The following is a 22639-nucleotide window of genomic DNA, read 5'->3' as shown; positions in this document are numbered from 1 at the left end:
AGGAATGAGAAATGTTAGGGATTATAAGAAGATTCCTTAAGGTGATTCCAAGGAGGTTTTGGAGTCTTCATATGCTCAAAGTTGCTTTGTCATAAGCTCAACGTTGCTTTAGAAAATTTGATCAGTGAACCAGTGGTGGTGAGATCCATTCATCACGATGGTGGCAAACACTGTCCTAGAACTGACGTATTTGGACTTACACCCTTGGCAGGTCAACATCTCAAGCACTCATCTTCACGAGCTTGTTTGGCTTGAAGCACTTACACAAGCTCGACTGTTTCCCACAAGGCCTTGGTTCGTGCCTCCTTTGATGTTCCATCTGGCTCCGTCCGTGGCTGGGTTGTCGTCATCGCATGGTGCCGTGGCAAGAGCTCAGGATTTGGAACTTGAGTTCAAATCTTAGCCACAGAAAAGTGGAAAATCTTGGGCTAGAGACACTCTTTCATTTCTGATTATGTTTCGTCCACTAGCAGAGGGTTATATTACCCTTGATATTAACTAATATGCCATAAGTCCAATCTGTGGCATAAAGTCAGACCATGCGAATTCAGCCTGAAATTTAGTCCTCTTTGGGGATTAATATTGTCAGAGTTCAGAACCTGGATTCTTCCTTCTTATCTGTGTCATCTTGATCAGGATTCACGGCCTCTCTTTTCATCTGAAAAATAGGGATAAAAGTAATACCCATCTTATAGGACATTTGGGTGAAGTCATGAGGTGATGTACATGGAGTTCTCAATCAAGTGTCTAGCAATAGATTGTCTGAAAGCAACCATCATTACCACCTCTGCCACCCTAGCCATCACTAGCACCCCTGCCACCTCCTCACTGTCACCACCACCTCCACCATCACCACCATCACTAATAGAATCATTACCACCATTACTGCTAGCTTATCCATCACCGTATCACTAGCAGTACATATCAACATCAGCACCACTGCCATCGCTACAATCATTCCACCATTAGGACCACTCTTTTCACCTCCAACACCCCTTCACTGCCACCCTCCTCAGCATTCCCATCAGCGTCCCAACCATGGCCATCACTATTGCCCCTATCACCACCTGTATCACCAGAATCAATGTGGTATGAATTCAATATGTGTTGGTGCTCTATAGTCTTAGATTTTATGCATTTAGCCCCATGTGGAATGAAGCCCATATCTAGGGAGTTTTGCTTGATACTTTCTGTTTTTAGATAACTTTCTGCATGTCCCGTAATGGATTAAAGCAGAGGGAGGGAGGGAGGTGAGGCCTTTCTAGTGTCCCATAATCAGAATAACTTCTGTTTGAGCCCCATAGGCCACCTCTCCCTACCCTCCCCTGAAAAAAGCAATCTTGGGTTCCTATGGAAATCCTATTAAGATCCTCTCAGCTTTGAGGAGCTAGATTATACTTTATGATGTCATGTAAGTTCAGCCTGGCCGTTTTACCGTTCCCTGTCAGAAGCTGTGCAGTGGGGTTAATGCCCACCTTGCAGACAGGTCCCCTCTGTCACTCATGGGGAAACCCGCGTGACTCTTTCTTTGTATCCCTCCATCAGTGTCAAAATAACACAAGCCCCAGCCCCTTTACTCATAACCAACTGGAAATTTACTGACTGTAATTTCTTAGTGCTTTTGCAGACACTTGGAAAAGGGATTATGCAGAGATAGTTGTGTCCCTGGCTTTATTTCCCCCTCTGCTGTCATGCAGCTGGAAAGCAAAGTCCCTATCCCTCTTATCACTCCTGCAGCCACAATCTCCAGCTGCTTTTTTATTAGAAATAGCCACCCAGTTCAGAGTAAGCAAGGATGACAAGTGTTGATAAAGTTAAAGCCATATCGCTCTAGAATAAGAGGAAACACACAGACTCAATCCCCACAGGTGGAAACTTCCGGGCCAGTACCAAACATTTCTGTTTTAGCAATAAAGAAAAATATCTTTCAATTATTTCACTTTCTCCCTCTTACTTTTCCATCTGGGAGAATCACATATCTTTGAAAGACCGAGTCAAGAGGGGCAAAAAGAGAAAGGGGGAGGGGAGGGAAAAGAGAGAGAGAGAGAGAGAGAGAGAAAACCAAAATAATATTATAATGGCTGGTGTGGGGATGGCAGGTAATTTGTACTTCAGTGATGTGTTGCTGGAGCAATTTTAAGGGCAAAATGTAAGCCTTTGAAGGGATGAAAGAAAAATGAAAACATTTATTTGGTTAAATGGCTAAGTAAATAAACTGCCTATCAGACTTTCCCAGCTGTCAAGTCAAAGTAGCATCTGTCACAATGGGGATCGTTTGGTCTGTCTCCTTTTGTAACAATAGAGACCGCCATAAATAATAAGTCGCTGTCACTTTTTTAATACTGATCTCCGTAGTGGGAACCCAAGGCGTGTATGAAGTATTACCTGATAGATTCCTAGTGTTCAGGGAAAGATAAAGATGAGCTTCAAATGCTTTGGGAGCGTGGATGTTTGGGTTTTGATTTTAGTTTTGAATGGCTTGTTGTTTGTTTGTTTTTGGTAAATAAAAGAGAGGAAAAACAGAAGGCCAAAGTCGAAATGAGGCTGAGAAACAAGTGGCCTTAGGCAAGCTTGTCTGTCCTCACATGGAGATGGGCAAGTAACACAGGAGGGCCCTGTCTAGGCTTCCAAGGATCACGTGACATGAGTATGACATGAACATGATCCCCAGAACCCACATATAAAGCCAGGCATGGTGGCAAGCGCCTGCAGTTCTAGTGTGAGGAGGTGGGGACAGAGAGGTCCTCGGGACTCAATGGCCAGACACCAGCCTAATCACTGAAAACCAAGTCCCTGCGAGAGACCCTGTCTTAAACAATAAGGTGAATGTCCCAGAAAGAAGAACACCCAAGATTGATCTCTGACCTCCACACAGACCCATACATGCACATATCTACATGAACTCACACATGCATGGGAGGTGATTTAGAAAATCTCAAAGTAAAATACGTGTATTTGGTATTATTACCACCCTTCCAAAACTTTTTTTATTGAACTTTTGTAGCTTAGTACAGCCTCGGCACCTGAGCGCAAGGACTGCACTGACACACCGCCAACCTAGCGTTATTCATTCCCTTTTAAAATAGAACTGAGCAAGAGAACCTTAGAAATAATGCACTTGTTCATTTATTCAATTTTGGTATTTGTTAGATATACAAGTTAGAAGCAAGTCTACGTTTCTAAAGTGGACAGGCCCACTTCTCAGGCCATCACAGAGTGACATTCTTTGATGTTCCCAGCTGGGAAACATTTGAAGTAGGAAAAAATTACCAGGGTCTGGCTAAATTACCAGTTTCTGCTGGAAGGGAGAGCCAGACCAGTTGCCAAGAGGTATTTAAAGGTGAAGTAGGCTGGAGATGAGACTGAGGGACATGGGGATACAGAGGGGAAGATGAGCTAGATTCTGAGATGCAGAACTAAAAGGTACCAGTTGTTCTGTAGAGCGCAGAGCCGCTCGCTTAAGCAGGAAACAAGCAAGTATACACTGGGACCAGCTACTCTTGAGGTCCTCAATGGATAGTCAGGTAGAGAAGACAATAGGATGCTGGACATACCTCTGCAAGTCAAAGGTCAAATCGGGGTAGGCATGAAGGTTTCACCATGGTCTTCAGCCATTGGGGTGATGGATACAAGAATATGCTGCCCATGTAGACCCAAGATCAGGAGACTGTATTGTGTGTGCAGGCTGCACACACCAACATAGAATCTCTGTGCTTGTGAGCAGAAAGTAGCAAAGACAAGGCCTAATGAGGGAGGTGGCTGGAATCCTCCTCCGTGAACAAAACCAGGGCAGCTTCCAGAATCGGCCAGTGGACTGGAGTTTGCTTGCCCGTGATGGAGAGCACACCCAGTGTTCTTGGAATCACTTAATAGGAGCAATTATAGTGCCTCTCATCTACTCCTACTGAATTATATTTAAAGACTAATGACACTACTTAATTTTTATTCCTGCTTCACAAATTTGACAAGAAAGAAAGAGAGGTACTTGCTAAAATTCTAGGCTGGGACTGAAGTCTGTGCTGGGACTCAGTGCAGACCAAGCGAGTGAGGACCACTTCTGCAGGATCAGGTACCTGGCTTTCAGCAACAGCCTGACTTCATAAAGGCAAGATGGCTTGACTTCTGACCTTCCATCGCCTCTGCCAGAGAGTTGCCAAAGGTTCATGCAGCTATAACATCTTAGGACTTGGAAAAACCAGGTCTCACATAATATCTCCCGACAGCTCACCCTTTCCAGGCAAGTTTCATTCTCAGCTAAGCAAGAAGACAGAATCCCTAAATCATGGCAATTTCTTTAAAAAAGACTTTAAAAAGATTGGAATACTGAAAAGAGGTCTCCATGACCTTGCCAGAGCCAGGCTAGAAGTTTCTGGATCAAATGGTTTTCTAGCTCCAAAAAGGAAGGTAACGCGATTGCCAAAACGAACAATGCATCACAGTGTGAGACTTTGGGGCTATCTGCTGCTTGGGGCTTTCCACACCACTGCTCCCCTTTATTAGTAGGGATAATTGAGAGCTGACGGCAGTTGTTACCAGTGTTGTGATGGGTATCTGCAGCTCGATTCCGGCAAGCAAGGCCTGCGTGAATATTTATCCCGGCTGCAGAAAGTTAATGCCGCACGGCATTAATTACCCTGTCTGAGCCTGCTGTCGTCTTCTGGTTTTAGGTGTCATTCTTAGTTGGATAAATTGGTTTCCAAAATTGGAATAGAGCAAATTGTAGGGTGAGATCAAGGCAGCTCTATTTCCAGGGGGACCCAGAGAGAAGAATGGAATGAGTGAGGAAGGTCTCACAGGAAGCATTGAGGTGAATGGTAACAAAGTGCTCCTTCCTTGTTTGTTGTTCATAAGAAATTTTTATTCCGTTCTTGTTTACTACAGTACACCCCATTCCTAGAAAACATACATACACACGTAACAGAGAGAGAGAGAGAGAGAGAGAGAGAGAGAGAGAGAGAGAGAGAGAACAGAAAGTTTCTATCTAGTCTAACAGCAGATAGTAGAAGTAGTTCAACTATTGGAAGGAAATGGATTAGGACTTAACAGATCATCCTGCCACAGATTCTGATAAATTCAGCCTTTGGAAAAAAATAAAGCCAAATTGAAATATGTTGAAGACAAGAAAATCAAAATATCGAAGATATTAGAAATCATGTCCTAGTCATCAGACATCCCCCTACCCCATCACTACAGTGAGGACCTACTATGTCACATTTCTACGTGTAAAAGCCAATAGGGATGCTCAGTAAGGCCCCGGGGAAGGATGGAGCCCTTCCTGTAGTCGGGCACCCCAGCAGATGGCATTGACTTAGCTCTCTGATTCCTTCAGCAGGATGAATTCCATGGGTGGAGCATGGAGTGTGGGGAGCAAACCGTTTTGCTCTATTGCAGCACAGGGTGACTAGATGGGCAGAAAAAGCTCCTTCTCCCAAGGGAGCAGACCTCCAGCCAGTCCCGGGGGAGAGCACATGAAGGGTAGTGAAGCTCCCGAGTGGTTCCTCCGCGCTCACATGACACTGGGGAAGCACAGAAGCGCTGTGCTGCTCTCTCTGTGGATCCCTCATCTCTAAAGCGATGGGTCAGACTGTGTTCATCCTCTAGGCCATTCCCAGGGTACCACAGGGAGCAAACGCGGGATGCGTCACACAGAGGAGGCAGCACAATGACCTTGAGACTGTTCTCTTCTCCCAGCTTCATTTTTTTGAGTGCTTTTATTCTCATTCTTTGAGAATGTTACACATAAATATGATGAGTTTTGATCAAATCCACCCCTGCCCATTTGCTCCGCTCCAGTTCCTCTCCCATCTCCCTCACCAGTATCTTTTCCCAACGTCATGTTTTTTTTTTTTTTGTTTTTTGTTTTGTTTTGTTTTGTTTTGTTTTGAATCACTGGGTTCACTCAGCAGTGCCAGTATTGCCTGGGTGTAGAACCATCTACTGGAGCTCGGGTAGCCTCTCGGGGGCTGCATCCTTGAAGATCACTGACTCTTTAGTTCCTGGCAGCTAGCTAATAGCTGCTAATAGCTCCTCAGCTTAGGGGTGAGACTTCGTGCCCACCTCCCCGCTCCATGCTGGTATTTTGTCTGGCTTGAGCTTGCGCAAGTCTTGTGTACGCTGCCACAACCAGTGTGAGTTCGTATGTGCAACTGCCTGTTGTGTCCTGAAAATACTGCTTCCTTGTAGCCGCCCACCGCCTCCAGCTCTTAGATCTTTCCGCCCCCTCTTCCAAGATGGTCCCTGAGCTCTGGGAGGAGGGGCTTTGGTGTAGGTGTCCCGTTTAGAGCTGAGCATTCCACAGTCTCTTATGCTCCGCACACGCGCGTGAACTGTGAACTTAAGTCTTTTTGTCTCCAAAATGAGGACAAAGGAGTCTGCTCGCAGGACTGTTAGGTAGATGAAGGTAAGACCCGGGGGCGGTTCACAAACTCTCAGCTCTCTGCAGACAGGAGGACTTCTGTCTTATCTCCTCTTTGCCTTTTTCTCTTCTCTGCTTTCTTCCAGTATTACCAAGTATTATGCTAGGTACTGTCTGTGAGTTATCTACTTCTCACAGTAGAATTAAAGACCTTGTAGAATTAAACAATATTATTCCTATGGTATAGTTGGAGAAACTGAGGCACAAAAGGTATCAGTATCTTTCCCACCGCACAGAACATAGTGAGCTCACTCTACTATGCTGTGCTATTATTACCCTAATGGGGAATCAGCTTCAAAACCAAAGCTAGGCCTGCCTCTAGGAACTGAGGAGGTTTTACTCAGTCTTTAAAGTGTGCCACACAAACATAAGTTCAATCCCTTATGCCCATGTAAAAACCAAAGCATGGCCGGGCGGTGGTGACACACGCCTTTAATCCCAGCACTCGGGAGACAGAGGCAGGAGGATCTCTGTGAGTTTGAGGCCAGCGTGGTCTCCAGAGTGAGTTCCAGCACAGGCTCCAAAACTATGTAGAAATAAAAAAACAAATGCAGTAGGCATACACTTGTAATCCCAGAGTGGGAGGTGGCGAAGAGTGGGGCTGAGGTTCTCTGGCCGTTCAATTTATTCTGGTCTACGAGGTGAGTTCCAGGCCAATGATAAACCCTATCTCAAAAACAAGGTATACAGTACCTACTAAATGAAATTCAAGGTTGACTCTGGGCCTCCACTATGTGCACACATGCATTAGACACATGTGCACTTGTATAAAAACAGCAAAAACTGTGCACACACACACAAACAGACACATGCACACTAACACACAAACACACACACACACAAACAGACACATGCACACTAACACACAAACACACACACACACACACACCTGCACACTAAACTCTGGATGTGTTCTTAAGGGAGCTAAAACCGTTGCCAAAATGAAAAGCACCATGCTGAGACAATACAAAAATCACCTAAGGTCATTCATCCACAGCTGTCCCTTTTCTGGTTTATCCCCCAAGCCCTCCTTCCTAAAGCTGTCTCGCAAGGCTGGTGTGAGCGAGGCAGGCCTGACTGTTGTGCCTCTGTCCGCAGGAGCCAGAGCCTCTCTATGCGCAGATCAACAGACCTAAGAAATAGCATCAATGCGAGCTCGTGGTGGGTGCTCCGAGACTGGCATGGGAATCAGCGGTGCCACAGGCTCTCTTGTGCTCTCACCTCACCTCATCCCACAGAGAAACTCACAGTCGCCCCGTGAAAACTGTCTGAAGAGAGAACAGAGTGGTTTTTGGCAACCATCAGCAGATACCTATGGCAGCACAAAAAAAAAAAAAAAAGCAAAATAAAACACAACACCCCCACAAAGATATTTTCAAAATAAATTTAAAAAAAAAAATAGAACCCAACATTGATCACCAGTCAAGCTGATGCTTAACCAAGAAATACCTTGAGCTCTCTCAGCTGGGCCTAAAATGCCCCGGATATGAAACCATTATTGTGCTTTTATTTCGCTACCTGTTGACCACTGTAGAGACCACAGATGTGGAGTGGCGGGCGTCAGAGAATTGCAACGAGGTTGGCACTAACTCCTTTTAGGCCAAAGCAAGGGATCCTCTGTGACCACAGTGTCATCTCCCATATGCCTTCTGGCTGTGGCGATGTGCGTGGCATCTCTCCACAGGGCCTGGTCTGCCATGCTGTGTCCCCTGTCCTCCTCGTGTCACGTTTGAGAAATAATGAGTGTACAAATTTTTGTATTGCTTTTGACTTTCTTTTTTTTTTTAGAAAGGGGTGAAGTCTACGTGGGGGAGGGAAAGCCTCTTATGAAGTGAATTCACTCGAAATCACAAGGCAAAACAAGTGGTTGGTTCTTCATTATACACAAGAATGTTGCCAAAACAACCCTTTCGTTGTCCTGCATCCCAATGAAGAAAGCCAGCTTCTGGATGGAACCTTCGTTCTGGGGGTAACAAAGGACACATCCCCTTGATGAGAAAGATGGGAAATGCATCCAGTTCCCCCCGAGAAGCTGTGGACTCTTGAGTACAATAAAATGATCTCTTTATTTTTTCTGATACTTCGCTGCTGTGATGCTGTGCAGACAAGTGTCTTCTCCGTGCGCCATTTTCAAAGAAAAGTCATTTGCCAAATAATTCTGGTACAATTCTGGTAATATGGTTTTGGATCTTAGAAACCAGCTTTCTCATGGTGACATTCAACGTAACAAAGACTGACGCTGTGCTCACATGGTTCATCTCTATCTCTTTTGGTACATCAGAAAATTCAAATGGGATTTTCTTTTTTGTTTTTTTGTTTTCTAACTGGAAAAGGAAAACCTTACCATTAAACTCTTTAACTGTTGAAGGGAAATGGCTTTAAGGAGTTCTGGTGATGTAAATATGTCAATGAAGATACCATTGCACTGTAGAGAAGGTAGCAGAAGGAGTGTGAGGTGCAAATGGAGGAAACATGATGGGTGGGGCTCCCTCTCCAGTTTTTCTGGGATGACTTGTAGGAAGTTAAGGTTCAGAGACAGGCAGAAGTCTTGGGCCAGTCAGCAGCTAGTAAACAGGAGGGGGCGGGGCTTCAGAGCCAACTTTCCCTAACTTCCCTTAAGCCCAAGGGAAGAGAAAGGAGGCTCACATAGGAAGGGTTTCAGATTCCATAAAGCACCCACCTCTCGGCTCCCACTTCCGCTCCCATCAGTTCCCCGGACAGATCGTACGTGAAACAGAAGGCGTCGATTCCTGATTTTACACCTGTGGGACAAAAGTCTACTGTCAGTTCATGTGTCTAGAACACAACTTTCATAAAGAATCTATATATTTTTACCCTATAGAGAATTGTTATACAGGTCAAATATGTTTTCCTGATGTTCCCATGCAGTTACATGTTGGATTTGGTGGTTTGACGTAAAGAAGGAAACCCTCAAGAGTCATGTGATTGGATCTGGGAGTAATTATTAATTTGAAAAGTCAGATTTACCGTGATATGATTCGTTGACATTGGCCTGTATGCTTTGGCTTCTTCCTAGCCATAGGAACTAAAATGATTTTGAAGATGTTCTTAAAGTGACTCTCCACATAAGAATCCCAAAGCAATGTCAAGCTAATTGTTATTATTTAGAGCCGACATTTTACACTGGAATAGAGATACGTGAACCACATGTCCATTAGCATCTATGCCGATGCTACCCTAAGTATTAGGTCCCAAGAGCTTGAGAAATGGGAAGAGTTGTTCACTGCCCTCTGGAGCTGCTTCCTGTTGCTACAGGGCTCCTCCCACGATGTGTATCCATGCTGTGATGAGGCGCCCCTCTCATGCAAAGGAGAAATAGGAAGGATTATTGGCCGAGAACTGTCCTGAAAGCCGTTCTGCTTCCCTGAAGTGTTGGCAAGATGGGTGGTCGCCACAGGAGACAGCTTCGGTGGCTCTGGCGTCATGGTGCCAAGTCTCCATGAGTGGTGCTGTCGTCTCCCTCACTGTGGCTGTCTGGGTTTGTCCATCAGTGTCACACCCTTATCCCCGCTCCTCGGGTTACTGTGACATGAAGCGAACTCTGACTGGGGTTGCCATTCCAGGTATACCATCTGCAGCCAGTGTCTTAGCAATTGGTGACAGCCCGGCCGCCGATGGTCACCCCTTCCTGAGCATGACTGAACTGTAACTAGGTCTGAGCTGAAGGAAGATGCCCAGCTAATACACTAAAGTGAGGAGGAGAAGGTCAGGATTTTAACTGCCTTCTGCACTTTCATTGGCAGAATATTGATTGTTCCCCCCCCAGGCACCATTTGGTGAGTTCAGACCCACTGTCCTCCCCCTACCCCAGGAATATAGTGACGTGTCCAAGCAGGAGCTGAGGTACCAATGCCGAAAGAGTTTGGGGAGTCTGCACAGTTCTGGTTAGGCCGATGGAAAGATTCGTGTGTTCGACTCACTTCCTCATCCTCTCCTAAGCACTGAATTTGTCACTTTAAATTTTGAAACCAGGGAAACGCCACCTGTCAGTCTGTCCCCAGTCCTCATAGCTCCTCGGTCTCTCCATGCCGCAAGACGTTTTTGATAACTCGTGTTCATCCTAGCGTCTCCAGCAACCCCATCATGTGATGTACCGGGCACCTTCCTTTAAGACAATGTTTACTCCGTGGGTTCGGTTCCTTTCAACTTCTGCGTTCTGACACATATTTTTTTAATAAAGATGAGAAAGAGAAAAATGACTGTCGCAGTACATTTCTAGACCTGCTTAACCTTTACCTCACATGACAGTCCGGTCACATATATGGACACGTTATTTTTAACTTTATGTACAGCGCATTCAACAGAACAGCAAAATTTTTAGAAATTTTCCATTAATTTCTGTAACACGCCATGTAAAACGGTTACAAATAAACATGTTTGAGAACAACAGCTTAGCCTGGCCTTATTCCACAGGTCTCCAGCAGCCAGTCAGACAAGGGATTAGACGAGGAACTGGTGGCTGGCATTCATTTTCCGCCACACCAGAAAACAACCTCGGTTTCCCTGGCTCTGAGCTGGAAAGAGCAAGCCTCACTGATGGTCCATGGTCAAGCCTCACCGGGATGCTTTGGTTTGTTTGTATCCATAGAAACTGACATCGTTTGGAAAATAGGCTAGAAAGAGAGAGGTGTGGTATCTGGACCACAGGTAGTGTGGAGCAAAGTTGGGGAAGTCTACATAAGTGTGGACTAGCTAACTGTGGCTAATGACTGCCATGAGATGTCTGCCTTCATCAAAAGTCATTTGCTCTAAGGATCTTAAAGAAGGAAGCATTTAGTGTCTTTCATGTATTCCACACGTGCACATTTTTAGAAAAATCTGAGTCTGGGGAAAGGGGAAATTTATATTAAAGAACCAAAAACATTTACATATTAATGTGTGTGTGTGTGTGTCTTTTTCTAACTAAATCAGTTTACATATCCAAGAATGAACCAGATTTCAGTTAGGTGGTTGAGATGCCAAGCCCCACTTCTGTCTACCAGTGGTTGTGTTAATGACTGCATAAACACAAACCTTCAATCTGGCCTTGTTACACTGAAGGGATTAGACAGATGTTATCACCGATTTTGAGAACAGAAGAGAAATGGTGTCGATTTCAGCAAAGTAAATTTGGAGCAGACAGAGAAGCAGCTCCCATATGGGTGGAAGAACTCAAAGGTGCTTCCCTTGGTGCCGGTGCCCACGTACATCCGAGCCACTGGTGTGCCCTAATGGATGCTGGGTGCTTTGTGTGTGTTGCCTCCGTTCCTGCCCCAAACAGTCCAGACTGGGTCCACGTCATGACCAAAGCCTTAGGCAAAGAAACTAAGAATCAGGGAAATCACTGCTGCCTGGTGAAAATGGCAGCCTGGAGAGTTTAAATTCGGAGTCTCTCTGCTTAAAGCTGATGTCTGTTTTAAAACGAGTTGGAGAGTGACTGTTTTAATAACCTTCCACAGGGCTGTGGAAAACCACTGGCTTCCATGTCCCCCTATAAACAAACCTCTGGTTGAGCTGTGGTAGTAAGTTTGAATTCTAAACTTCTCTAGGTTAAAGTCAAAACAAAAGACTATCAGTTGTGCCTTTCTGAAGTTGTTGAACAAGCACTTGCTTCTTTACTTTGCACCTTAGAAGAGGTGGATGTGCAAAGTGTGTGTGGGGGTGGAGGGTGAGGATCAACCTTTCTGCCCAACTAGTTCAAAGTGAGCTAAAACCAAGCCCTGGGGATTCTCTTCGCAAGCCTAAGTGAATCTTTAAGAAGTGACAAATTAAAAGGTGCCCTATTTAAGAGTGAGGCGCGTGCCAAAATAAATCAGGCAGACGTACCTGCGTTCCTTCTGCGCTCCAGAGCAAGCCCTTGTTGTTTTGACAGTGAATGGTTTTTGTTTTACCTGAGAGTGACAGCCGGGAAAAAATGCACAGAATAAAAACAGGTTTCATTGAAATCAGCCTTCAGAGCTTTGAAAGCCTTTTAAAGGCTGTTTAAATTCCGGGGAAATGGGAGCAATGATGCCTGAAAGATGAGGTGGGTGGCGGGCAGGTGTGTCTGTGTTGGGGGGAACAGATGTGAACAGCTCCCAGCCACGCAGTGACCAGCTCTCAGGGTTGGTGCTACAGTGTGTATAGTAATCGCCACTGTCCTCTCTTGCTATGCTCGGACCACCTGTTTCCTTCCTGTCACTCACAAGTCCTTAGCAAAGCCTGAGAGGAAAGAAACGTCGCCCAATCTCACGGGCTCCGAAACCGAACCTCACAGTGTAGGACACCTCCGCGCTGATAGCGGAGAGCCCAGGTTGAGAGTGCCAAGCTCTGTCCTCTGACCTGAGCATCCTCTCCTCCAGCATCAGGCCCCTGTGTCCTTGTAGAAAATGCCTAGAGTCCTTTGGATATTCAGTCACAAGATGTGGCTATTATATTAGAAAAATCACAGCACACATTGCTCTGTCTGATTTGGTACAAAAACTGATTCTTAAGTAAAATGATTGTAGTTATTTTAAAACAAAGGGGGGGGGGATCCAGTTTTATTCCTGAGAACAATAACAGCTCTAACCCAGTCCAGTGAATATTTAATTCCCAAACAAAACCTTCACAGTCTCTTTATCTTCCAAGGTACAAAGATCTGAAGAGGCTTTTTTTGAGCGGGCTTCCTGCTCGTCTCGCCTGAAGAATATTAATGACGGCCAAGTGGAACATGTCTAAATGGTCTTGTGAGATGACAGCCTCTGGTGACTTGGGTCTTTCATCTGCTGAACAGCCAGCCTCTTTCCACTTTTGTCATTCAGTCTGGGGTCACTACCTGGGGTGGGGAACTGGCCAAGTGACTGGGGGTAGAATTAGCAAGTCCAGGAGCTGGCATATTGTCACAGTCAAATGTCAAACCATCTGTCTTTATTCTGTGCTCTACTGTCCCTAGCTTTTGAGGCGGGTGGTGGAGGAGCCCAAGTCCCCCTCATCTCAGATAATGGGATTGAGCCTTGATCTCAAGAGTCTAGGTCAATGGCTCTCAACCTTCCTCATGCTGCGACCCTTCCATACAGTTCCTCGTGTTGTGGTGACCTCCAGCCATAAAATTACTTCATTGCTACTCCATAACTATAACTTTGTTTCTGTTATGAGTCATAGTATAAATATCTGATAGGCAGGATAGCTGACCTCCAAAGGGCTTGCGACCCACAGGTTGAGAACCACTGGTCTAGGATGTTAGTGACAGAAAGGTATCTCCTCTTACTTGATCTGTCTTGTACCCTTTTGGACTTTTGTGGCAAGAATGAAAAAGTGCCCAAGTGCCCCACGGCTGTTCTTAACCCTTCGGGACAGAGCACATCATGTCATGAACTAAATAAAGTGAGACTCGGTGATTAGCCTGTGTTCAGACAGAGGAGACAAGTCAAGGAGGTCACCTAGCTATCTTCCTACCGGGCACCAAAATTAAGCAAATTCTAATTAAGGAAATACTGTGTCTGAGCAAGTGGTCACCCTCTCCTTGTCAGTTGTCACTTTTCTCATGGATGAGGGTGGAGGACCATTGCTGCTGGCAAGTCACAGAGAGTTGTGAACTTAGAAAATCTAGCTTTAGATCCTCATGCTTTGGCCCGCCACGTTGTCCAACCTCAGATAAGTCACCTAACCTCTCTAGAATCTACGTGTCAACTTGAGGGCAGTTAGGAGAAGTCAATGTGATGATTCCACACCCGCTGGAAGAGCTGCTCAGTGCACACTGCCTTTCGTTATCGTCCAAGAAAGGATATAAGCTGTGGTGTGAATTCGTACTTAATCCTTTCACTTAACATCTTGTCCCTTTCACATCCATTGTCTTAGCGCAGCAACTTTGAAAGCATGCAGAACGCAGAGCAAGTACTGCCCCTCTGCTACCTTCAAAGAAATACAAAGAAGTGCACACGTAAGTCTTTGAAATCTTCACTGCCTCAATGTGTCGGGGATTTATATATATATATATATATATATAAGAAAGAATCGTTAAACATAAGCTGTATGCCAGCTCCTGTGGTGAGTCCTGGAGATTAAAAAAAAAAAAACTAACGTGTGTGCATGAGTGTCCCAGCTTCAAGAAGCTCGGAGCCTGGTAAGGGGGAAAAAAAAGTTAGGAGAGAAATAAACTATTGTATGGTCAATTCTCAAATGTGCTAATGCGACACTGGCCGAGCTGGGTGCTCAGGGATGAGTGGTTGAGCAGGAAGTGATCCGTGACGTTGGGTAGAAGAACATCTGCAGAGATGGCAGGGCCAGTGGACATGGAGTACCCGCGGTAACTAACAGTGAGGCCGAGGAATAAAACCCCATTTAAACTGTTGAAAAGCACAGAGCGTTTTCAGCTCGTATCTGAAAGCTAGAACAACAAAGCATCCAAAGACTGATACAAATGATATCCTCATCGTCTCATAGATAATCAGAAATGCCTAAATTGGATGTAGATCAAACATAGTTATAAACCATGACTAAATACAACTGATTATTGGAATGCAAGTAATAAGTCCGGAGAAGGCAGCCTGTCAAAGACATCTGATAAATCTATTAACCTTTTCTAGGAAAAGGCCTTAGAGAGTCAGGCCTGGTGGTAGCATGTCTATAACCCCTAGTTCTCAGGATGGTCGTGAGTTCAGGGTCAGCCTGGACTCCAAAGTGAGTTACAGAACTCACTAACTTAGTGAGAGCTTGTTTAGTATTGTCAGAAAGAGGGTGAGGCTGGGGATGTATCTTGGTGGTAGGTAGAGTACTTGTCTGTCATGTCCAAGGTCCTGAGTTAAATCCTGGGGATGAGGAGAGAAATGGTGGGGTCCAGCCTCGACAGGTTCATATGTTCTAGTGTAGGGTCGTGTGGATTAGAAATGTTAGGCAGAAAAACCAGAGACACAAAAGAAGTTGACAGAGACACAGGATTGAGTCAGAATGGCAACCCGGTGAATACTGAATCTGCCTGTGTTTATTTCTCCAGAGCTTTAAATACCCCAATCCAAAAGTGGGGGAAAGAAGTGAAGACTTCATTACCATGATACAAACAAGGAACAAACAAAATAATTACCATCTTAATGCCTAGAATACCAAATAATCACACCCTAGGTCAAGTCCTCAGGACTTCACAGTAGTAGCCACACCTTAAGTCAAGCCTCCTGTCAGTAACCTTGAAGGAGCAAGGACAGGCCTGAGCTCTCTGGTCAAGGTGAAATGGATCCACTTCTGTGGGCTCCAACAGAGAAAAAGGAGCAGTATTAGAAAGTCGAATTATAGTAATAGTCCCTTGGCACACTGTCTTAGTCAGAGTTACTATTGCAATGATGGAACACCATAATCAAAAGCAAGTTGGGAAGGAAAAGGTTTATTTATTTATTTTTTTTTTTTTTGCTTTTACATTATGGTCCATCATTGAAGAAAGTCAGGCAGGAGCTGATGCAGAGGCCATGGAGGGGAACTGCTTACTGCCTCATTCTGCCTGTGTTTGTTTTATAGACCCCAGGACCTCCAGTCCAGGGTATACAGATCCACAATGAGCTGGACCCTCCCTCATGAATCACTAAGAAAATGTCCTATAAGCTTGCCCACAGCCTCATCTTATAAAGTTGTTTTCTTAATTGAGGTTCCCTCTTATCAGATGACATTAGCTTGTGTCACACTGACATAAAACTAACCAGCACACCTAAAATAATATTTACCTCAAACAAATAATTAGCATGAAAAACTTCTTCAGTGGACCTTGAAGGTTCCCCTATTGAAATCAGAGGTCAAAGATGGGTATGGTAGCACCGACCTTTAATCCAAGCACTTGGGTTGCAGAAACAGGTAGATCTCTATGAGTTTCTGGGCCACACTGTGAGATCCTGTCTCAATAAATAAATAAATAAACAAATTGGAGGTCAATGCTGTCAGCTTAGCTATTATATGTTAAATTGATGTTATTCTCCAATTTGAAGGAGTGCATAAGGAAATAGTGTGTGTAAATAGCATCAACTTAGGCAAATTGTTGGTAGAGAATAGCCAAAAGAGTCTCACTGCAGAATGCTCGTCTTCCTAGGGAAGAAGCAGGCAGCTTGTCCCAGCAGAATGTACAGCCATAGAAACCAATGCATGCAAAGGGGGTGAACGCCTAAGGGGAAGAACACTGAGGAGGTGAATATAGAGACAGTCATCCTTGACCACGAAGGTAAGTGATGGGGGTTTTCAAAGATTAGTAGCAGTCCAGGACTGGAGAGATCTGCAGGTCGGAACACGGTAGTCCTGAACCACAGTGCTCAAGCAGCATTGCTCGGAGCTGAGTGGTGTGGGAACCAACACGGTTAAGAGCGAACAGACTGTGCAGAGGGAAGGCTGGGGTGAGGGCCTGTGATACATCAGAGGAGTGCACCAGAGGGCACTGCTGGAAGCACTCAGGGTCTGGTACAGATCTGAGTTCACCATTTTTTTTTTTCCAATTTGAAGGTGGTGAAAAATTTAACAACAATTAAAGGTTTCACCACTTCCAAATACAGTTAAAACCCACAGTTTAAGAAGCCTGGTTAGAAAGGGACAACCAACTAATCTTTGTTTAGTGTGCAGCTTTTGTCTTTGTAAACATAACCCCCCCCCAATTTTTTAAACTGTAAGATACATGCATACGAAATATTCATAAATCTGCTCCTGGTTCCCTCCCAGGAAACCCACTGACCCGCAGAGCCCCTCCTGCATTCTCCTGAGTCTACAGTTGTGACTGTTCGCTACGGAAGTGCTTAGCTTTGTCTCATGGGTGTTTACTTTTAAAATAACTGCCTTTGTGCACTCTGTGCAGTGTAACTTTCTTCACTGAAGCATAGTGAAGCATAGGCAGGAGTCATCACTCATCCACCCTCTTTGGAACAAGCTGGAGACAACCAGGCAGGTAGGGACATCACTAGGGACTGAATGGTAAAGACCCTTCTTTCCGAGGCTCTGTTTGGGGCAGCCCACATGGCTGGATTCTCAGCCTCGGCCTTTGTCATTATCCTCAACTCCCTTTGGGTTTGTGTCAGGGGAGGAGTGGAGTTAGGTGAAGTAGCTCTCCTTCCTCCTCCTGGAGATGGGCAGACTCAGTGACAAGGGATGGGGTGGGCGCTGACATGTGCTGGGTCTCTCTGCTATTCCAGCTTCCTCCCCAGTCTTCCCAAGTACATCCTGATCACTGCACCTTGCCTGTGCGTGTCCTTCTCTAGTTCTTCTTCCCACATATCCCACCACTGGAGAACTAGCCTTCCCTTGTCCTTTGAAACCCATCTTGAACAATGTTTGGTAAAAGCTTCCCACAGTTCTATTGACTTACCCTGATTTTCTAAGGCTTTCTGTCCCCGTGTTACCTATAGAACTGAGTCTGAGGGACTCCGGTAATCTACCCGGCATTCAAAGCAGACTGGGAGGGATTCCCATTACTAGTGGCAGAGCTCCTGAAGCTTCAGCACAAACTTAGGATCTGAGCAGTTGCTGATTCTCGCAGACAGCCCCGGAGACTTGCTGGAATATCTTCTTGTCCATATGGGAAACTGAGTGGGGCAGGGGAGCATTGTTGAGGTCCCTCCTCCCTCTGCCCCGTGTTCATTGCCAGCTGCACTCTGCTTATTACTGAATGGGTTCCAACCACAGAGGTCTGCTTTAGCCATCTTACCCCACCAGCAGGTAGACTTGGAGATGCTGTATCATCCCAAGCCAGAATGGGTCTCCAAAGAGCCAGTATCTTCCTTTCAGCTGTGGTTTAAATGCCCATCCCCAGTCAAGTTTAATTCCAGTGTGTGATGTTCGGGAGACCAATGTCCCAACAGCTCTGCCTGGGGCTCCAATGGGGCTTCTGCAGCAAAGTCTTTTGTCCCTGGAAGACTCCTACTGTCTTAATGAACTGGGACTCTGTTTCAAGCAGTTTTCACCACTACCTCGTAAGCCCCCTTGGCTGCTTGATGAGAAATACCAAACTCTTTTGCCTGTTCTCTTTTCCCGCCATTATTTGGCATTTGACCAGGTCTTGTCATCTCCAAATGGCTGTTACAAGAACCCTCACTTTAGTAAGTTCATAAGTCATCTTTATTCAAGTTATCCTCTGTCCACGGGGTCCCTCCTTCCCATCTCTTTTCAGTTGTGTGTGTGTGTGCACACTTGTGCGCGTGTGTATTAGAATTAACATGTCTACATATCTACATTCTTGTTTTGCTTTTCTCTCAAGAAATAACATATATTGTCTCCCCATTTTAATGAAGGTAGAAACTGAAAGCCCAGGAGAAACAAACACGAAGCCTAGATAAATGTCACAACCAGTACTTGGCTTCTGACTCACAAATTCCAAAGCCCTGGCTCTTTTACGACTCAAGCTTCCAGGAGAAAGTGGGAGACCTCCACAAGTTTCAGAAAGCTCGGGGGCTCTGGTCCGTGTGCTCCTTGAGCCTAAGTCTGCCTGACCAGAGGAGGGAGACTGCTGGTCTAACTTGTTATAGGGATGGGTGGGATTCACTGCTAGCCATGCCACGTCAGCTCTGTGCCAACACTGGGTTTGCAGGACACGAGGAGGAGGCTTTATCAAACCCCAAATGGGCATCTTTTTTTTTTTTTAAAAAAAAAAAAAAGATAGTAGCATGAAAACCCTGTATTCTGCTAGGTGGTGGCTCACACCTTTAATCTCAGCCCTTGGTAGGCAGAGGCAAGCAGATCTCTGTGAGTTGGAGGCCAGCCTGGTCTACAGAATGAGTTCCAAGACAGCCAGGGCTGCACAAAGAAACCCTGTCTCAAAAAGAAAAGAAAAAAAAGTAAAAAAAAAAAAAACATGTATTCTAAGGGTACCCCAGATAGAACATGGGTGTGGTCTTGCAAATGGTGGTATAATGTTGCTACACCTGAAGTCATCATTTCAAAAAAAAAAATCTTTACCAGATTCTCCAACAAAAAAAAATTACCAACATAACAGAGCTGCAAAGAAAGCCGGCCCATGGATGGGTCTCTGAATTGTGTCAGATCAAGTTCATCCCTCTGTATTGGATTCACCAGAGTAAGAGGAAGGACAGTGGCAATGAGAATTGGTACCTTCATCACGACAGACAGACAGACAGAGAGAGAGGGGGGGGAGAGAGGGAGGGAGGGAGGGAGGGAGGGAGAGAGAGAGAGAGAGAGAGAGAGAGAGAGAGAGAGAGAGAGAGAGAGATTGAAAAGAGTCTCGGGGCCATGGATGAGCCTGGGTTACAAAATGCCAAGAAATTCAGATAAAGCCCTACACCAGCACAAAGCAAAGGCAGAAGGTGAACAGAAGCGGTTATCAAGAATACAGAGCAAATGGCTCAGCACCAGGGTAAGGAGAAAGAGAACAGAGCTCCCCAAAGAACACCAACATCTCCATGACCCACTCTTACAGGATGCTCAGGCCAATGGTGGACATTCGTCCTTGTGTGAGGACCAGTTGTGTGGATGACTACAAAGCTTTGGAGCAGTAAGATGGCTATCACTGCACAGGGCCTCATGCCTAGCATCAAGCAGGTGAGCTGTATATGGGATGCAGTGGACTGAACAGGTAAAGCTGAGAGGAAGCCTGGGATAAATGAGAGAGTCTTGCAGCTCTGCCTTTGCATATCTGCTCAGGGAAAGTATCTTCCTCCTTTGAACCTGGGCTTCTGAGCACAGTGGAGAGACTGGGTGGTAAGTGCAATGTTATAGACTAGTTTGGGTCTGGGAATAAATGCATTGATGAATATGAAATTGGTGTCAACAGGGTTGCTAGTCTCCTATTAACTCCTATTAGACTTGTTGTGCTAGAAGGACACCAGCCAAAGGACTCCCAAACATTGCTTCCTTATCTGACCCTTGGACTTCATCACCAGGAGCAACTGTGTTCACCTAAAGATCTCTCGGGTGAATGGCACTGAGGATGGGGATGGGGAGATTCTAATTTGCTCCCAGCAAAGAGAATGGAAATCTGAGGTTTGACGTAAAGTTCCTATCTTGCCATTATCAAATAATTAATATAATTACTGTGTTAACACCGTACGTGACTTGTACTGATCCCGTCCTGGGTGTCAGGTACTGTAGGGGTGGCGCTCACACATCATCCTTAATCCTGACAAAAAATCCCAGAGAGGAAGACTTCCTGTTGCATGGATGAAAAAATGCACCTCAGAGAGTGTGGGCTTCACATTCATGGTGACACAGGGACCCTTGGCAGCACCTGAGGACTGAGCTCCCTGACTCCATGCCCTGTCTCTGAGAGCTATGTGACCTTGGGCAGTGCAGACCCCTCATCTTTGAAGTGGCAGATAATGATCATAATTCATGTTGTAGAAGGACCCTGGGAATAAATAAATCAAAATGAATAAAAATAACTCCAGCCCATCGGGACTCCTGTCAGGACTGAAGAAGTTGATACGGGAGAGTGCTTTGTTAATGGCCCAGCCCCCTACAAATGGTATCATAGTTATTACTATTATTCCAAAAAAATGGCTGTTCCCAGGAAACAAAACCAACTGTGGTACGTATTTATGCCAACATGCCTCCGAAACAATTTCTACTGTGACAGGTTGCCTCCCTAGCATGTTATTAAAAGGTTAAGGAAAATGAACAGTGGAGATTAAGATTAGATCTTTCACACATGAAATCACAAAATCAATAGAGCCCCTTAATCTATCCGGTGATATGAAGAAATATACTGAGGTGCCTGGAACAATTACTCAGGAAAATGTCAACAGGTATTGACAAGAAGTCCGGCAAGGAGATGGCAGCCCAGGCTTGGCCACTGACTCCCTCACCTCCTGGCCAACAGAGACTAATAATGTTCGGAGAACTTCAGAAGGACGAGGGAGCCCTGCAAACAGGCACTCTGCATTCCCCCAAAGTTCTGTGTCTGCTCTGTCTGTTTCCGCAATTGGGTCAGAGCTGCGTGGGGGGGAAGTGAGCATCCCAGAAGCACCGTGGGGAGCGTGTGATGACACCTATTTGTGGTCACTATGGGGCCTTGTTAAAACCTGCTATTAGTGTCCTTATGCAATGATGGTCATTATCACTGCAACCGAAAATTATTTAGCATTGAGAGAATGCTAGTTATTTCCAGCTACCTGTGGGATCAGAGACTGAGGCTGGAAAAGGATGCTTGGGGACAGCCGAGGACTGAAGAATGCTATGAGTGTTCCAAAGAGGCTTTTAAGCCAACAATCTAAAATTGGATGCAGTCTCAGACTCAAGTCCGGCCCTCGGGCTCCCAGAGAGGAAACAGTCTTAGATCAGCTTGAACAGGCCCATGGTTCTCTATCTGCATGACCCTTTTCCTACAGTCAGAGGAGGAAAAAGGAGCTTCATTTGTGGGAAAAATTGTCCAGTGTCAAGCAAGGCTCACAAATTTACATACAGCATCCCAGAGTCTTTTTTTTTTATATTTATCTATTTATTATGTATACAATATTCTGTCTGTGTGTATGCCTGCTAGCCAGAAGAGGGCACTAGACCCCATTACAGATGGTTGTGAGCCACCATGTGGTTGCTGGGAATTGAACTCAGGACCTTTGGAAGAGCAGGCAATGCTCTTAACCTCTGAGCCATCTCTCCAGCCCCATCCCAGAGTCTTATAGCCCCGTACAACTCTCCTCCCTTTGCAAAGAAAGATTTGGGCATCCGAGAAGCATAGCGCCTTGCCTAGAGACACACTGATGAATGACAGGATGAAGGCCTACTCGGGTGCTGTGCCTCAAACGTCCACAGTGTGCCGCTATTCAGCACTGCTTCTCAAAAGCACCAGCCCCACTGGGCGTCATGCACGCCTGTGATCCCAGTTCTCTGGGAGCTGAGTCAGAAGGATCTCAGATTCAAGGACAGCCTGGACCACACAGTGAATCTGAGACCAGCCTAATCTGCGTAGCAATGAACTGTCAAATAAATAAATAGATAAATAAAATGAAAACCCCAAACCGGAGACTGGGTCAGAAGTACAGGGCAGAACTGTTCAGCTCTTTCCAAACAGGGCCAAATAGTGGGTCTCACAAATGCTGAGTGTACCAGCAGCAAGGGCCCTAAAAGAAACACAGAAGATGAGTAGGCCCTGGAGCTGGACAGGGAGACCTGGACTAAAAGGTTTGGAAAGAGGCCCCACTGTAGCAGGGAGGCCACTTGTTCATCCCGGCCACCCAGAACCAAATTAATCACACAGAAACTATTAATTAAGTCACTGCTTGGTCCATTAGCTCTAGCTTCTTATTGGCTAACTCTTACATATGAATTTAGTCCATTTCTATTAATCTGTGTGTTGCC

At 45.5% G+C, this 22639-nt stretch overlaps 1 protein-coding gene across 5 annotated transcripts in view; it reads left to right on the top strand.

Annotated features, from left to right (window-relative positions):
- Dab1 (DAB adaptor protein 1) overlaps positions 1-10825 on the top strand; it is a 1044113-nt gene extending 1033288 nt beyond the window's left edge. For all 5 annotated transcript variants that reach the window (XM_050136299.1, XM_050136297.1, XM_050136296.1 and 2 more), the window contains one exon: positions 7514-10825. In XM_050136299.1, the coding sequence (XP_049992256.1) occupies positions 7514-7558 (45 nt within the window). In that variant the 3' untranslated portion in view covers positions 7559-10825. The remainder of the gene's footprint in view (positions 1-7513) is intronic.
- Positions 10826-22639: the final 11814 nt, after the last annotated feature.

The sequence above is a fragment of the Alexandromys fortis genome, unplaced genomic scaffold, assembly GCF_014885135.2.
Source record: "Alexandromys fortis isolate MF-2015 unplaced genomic scaffold, M_Fortis_MF-2015_v1.1 scaffold_13, whole genome shotgun sequence".
NCBI classification, from domain to species: Eukaryota; Metazoa; Chordata; class Mammalia; order Rodentia; family Cricetidae; genus Alexandromys; species Alexandromys fortis.
Note: the sequence above shows the minus strand (reverse complement) of the source record. Positions and strands in the feature narration are given on the sequence as shown.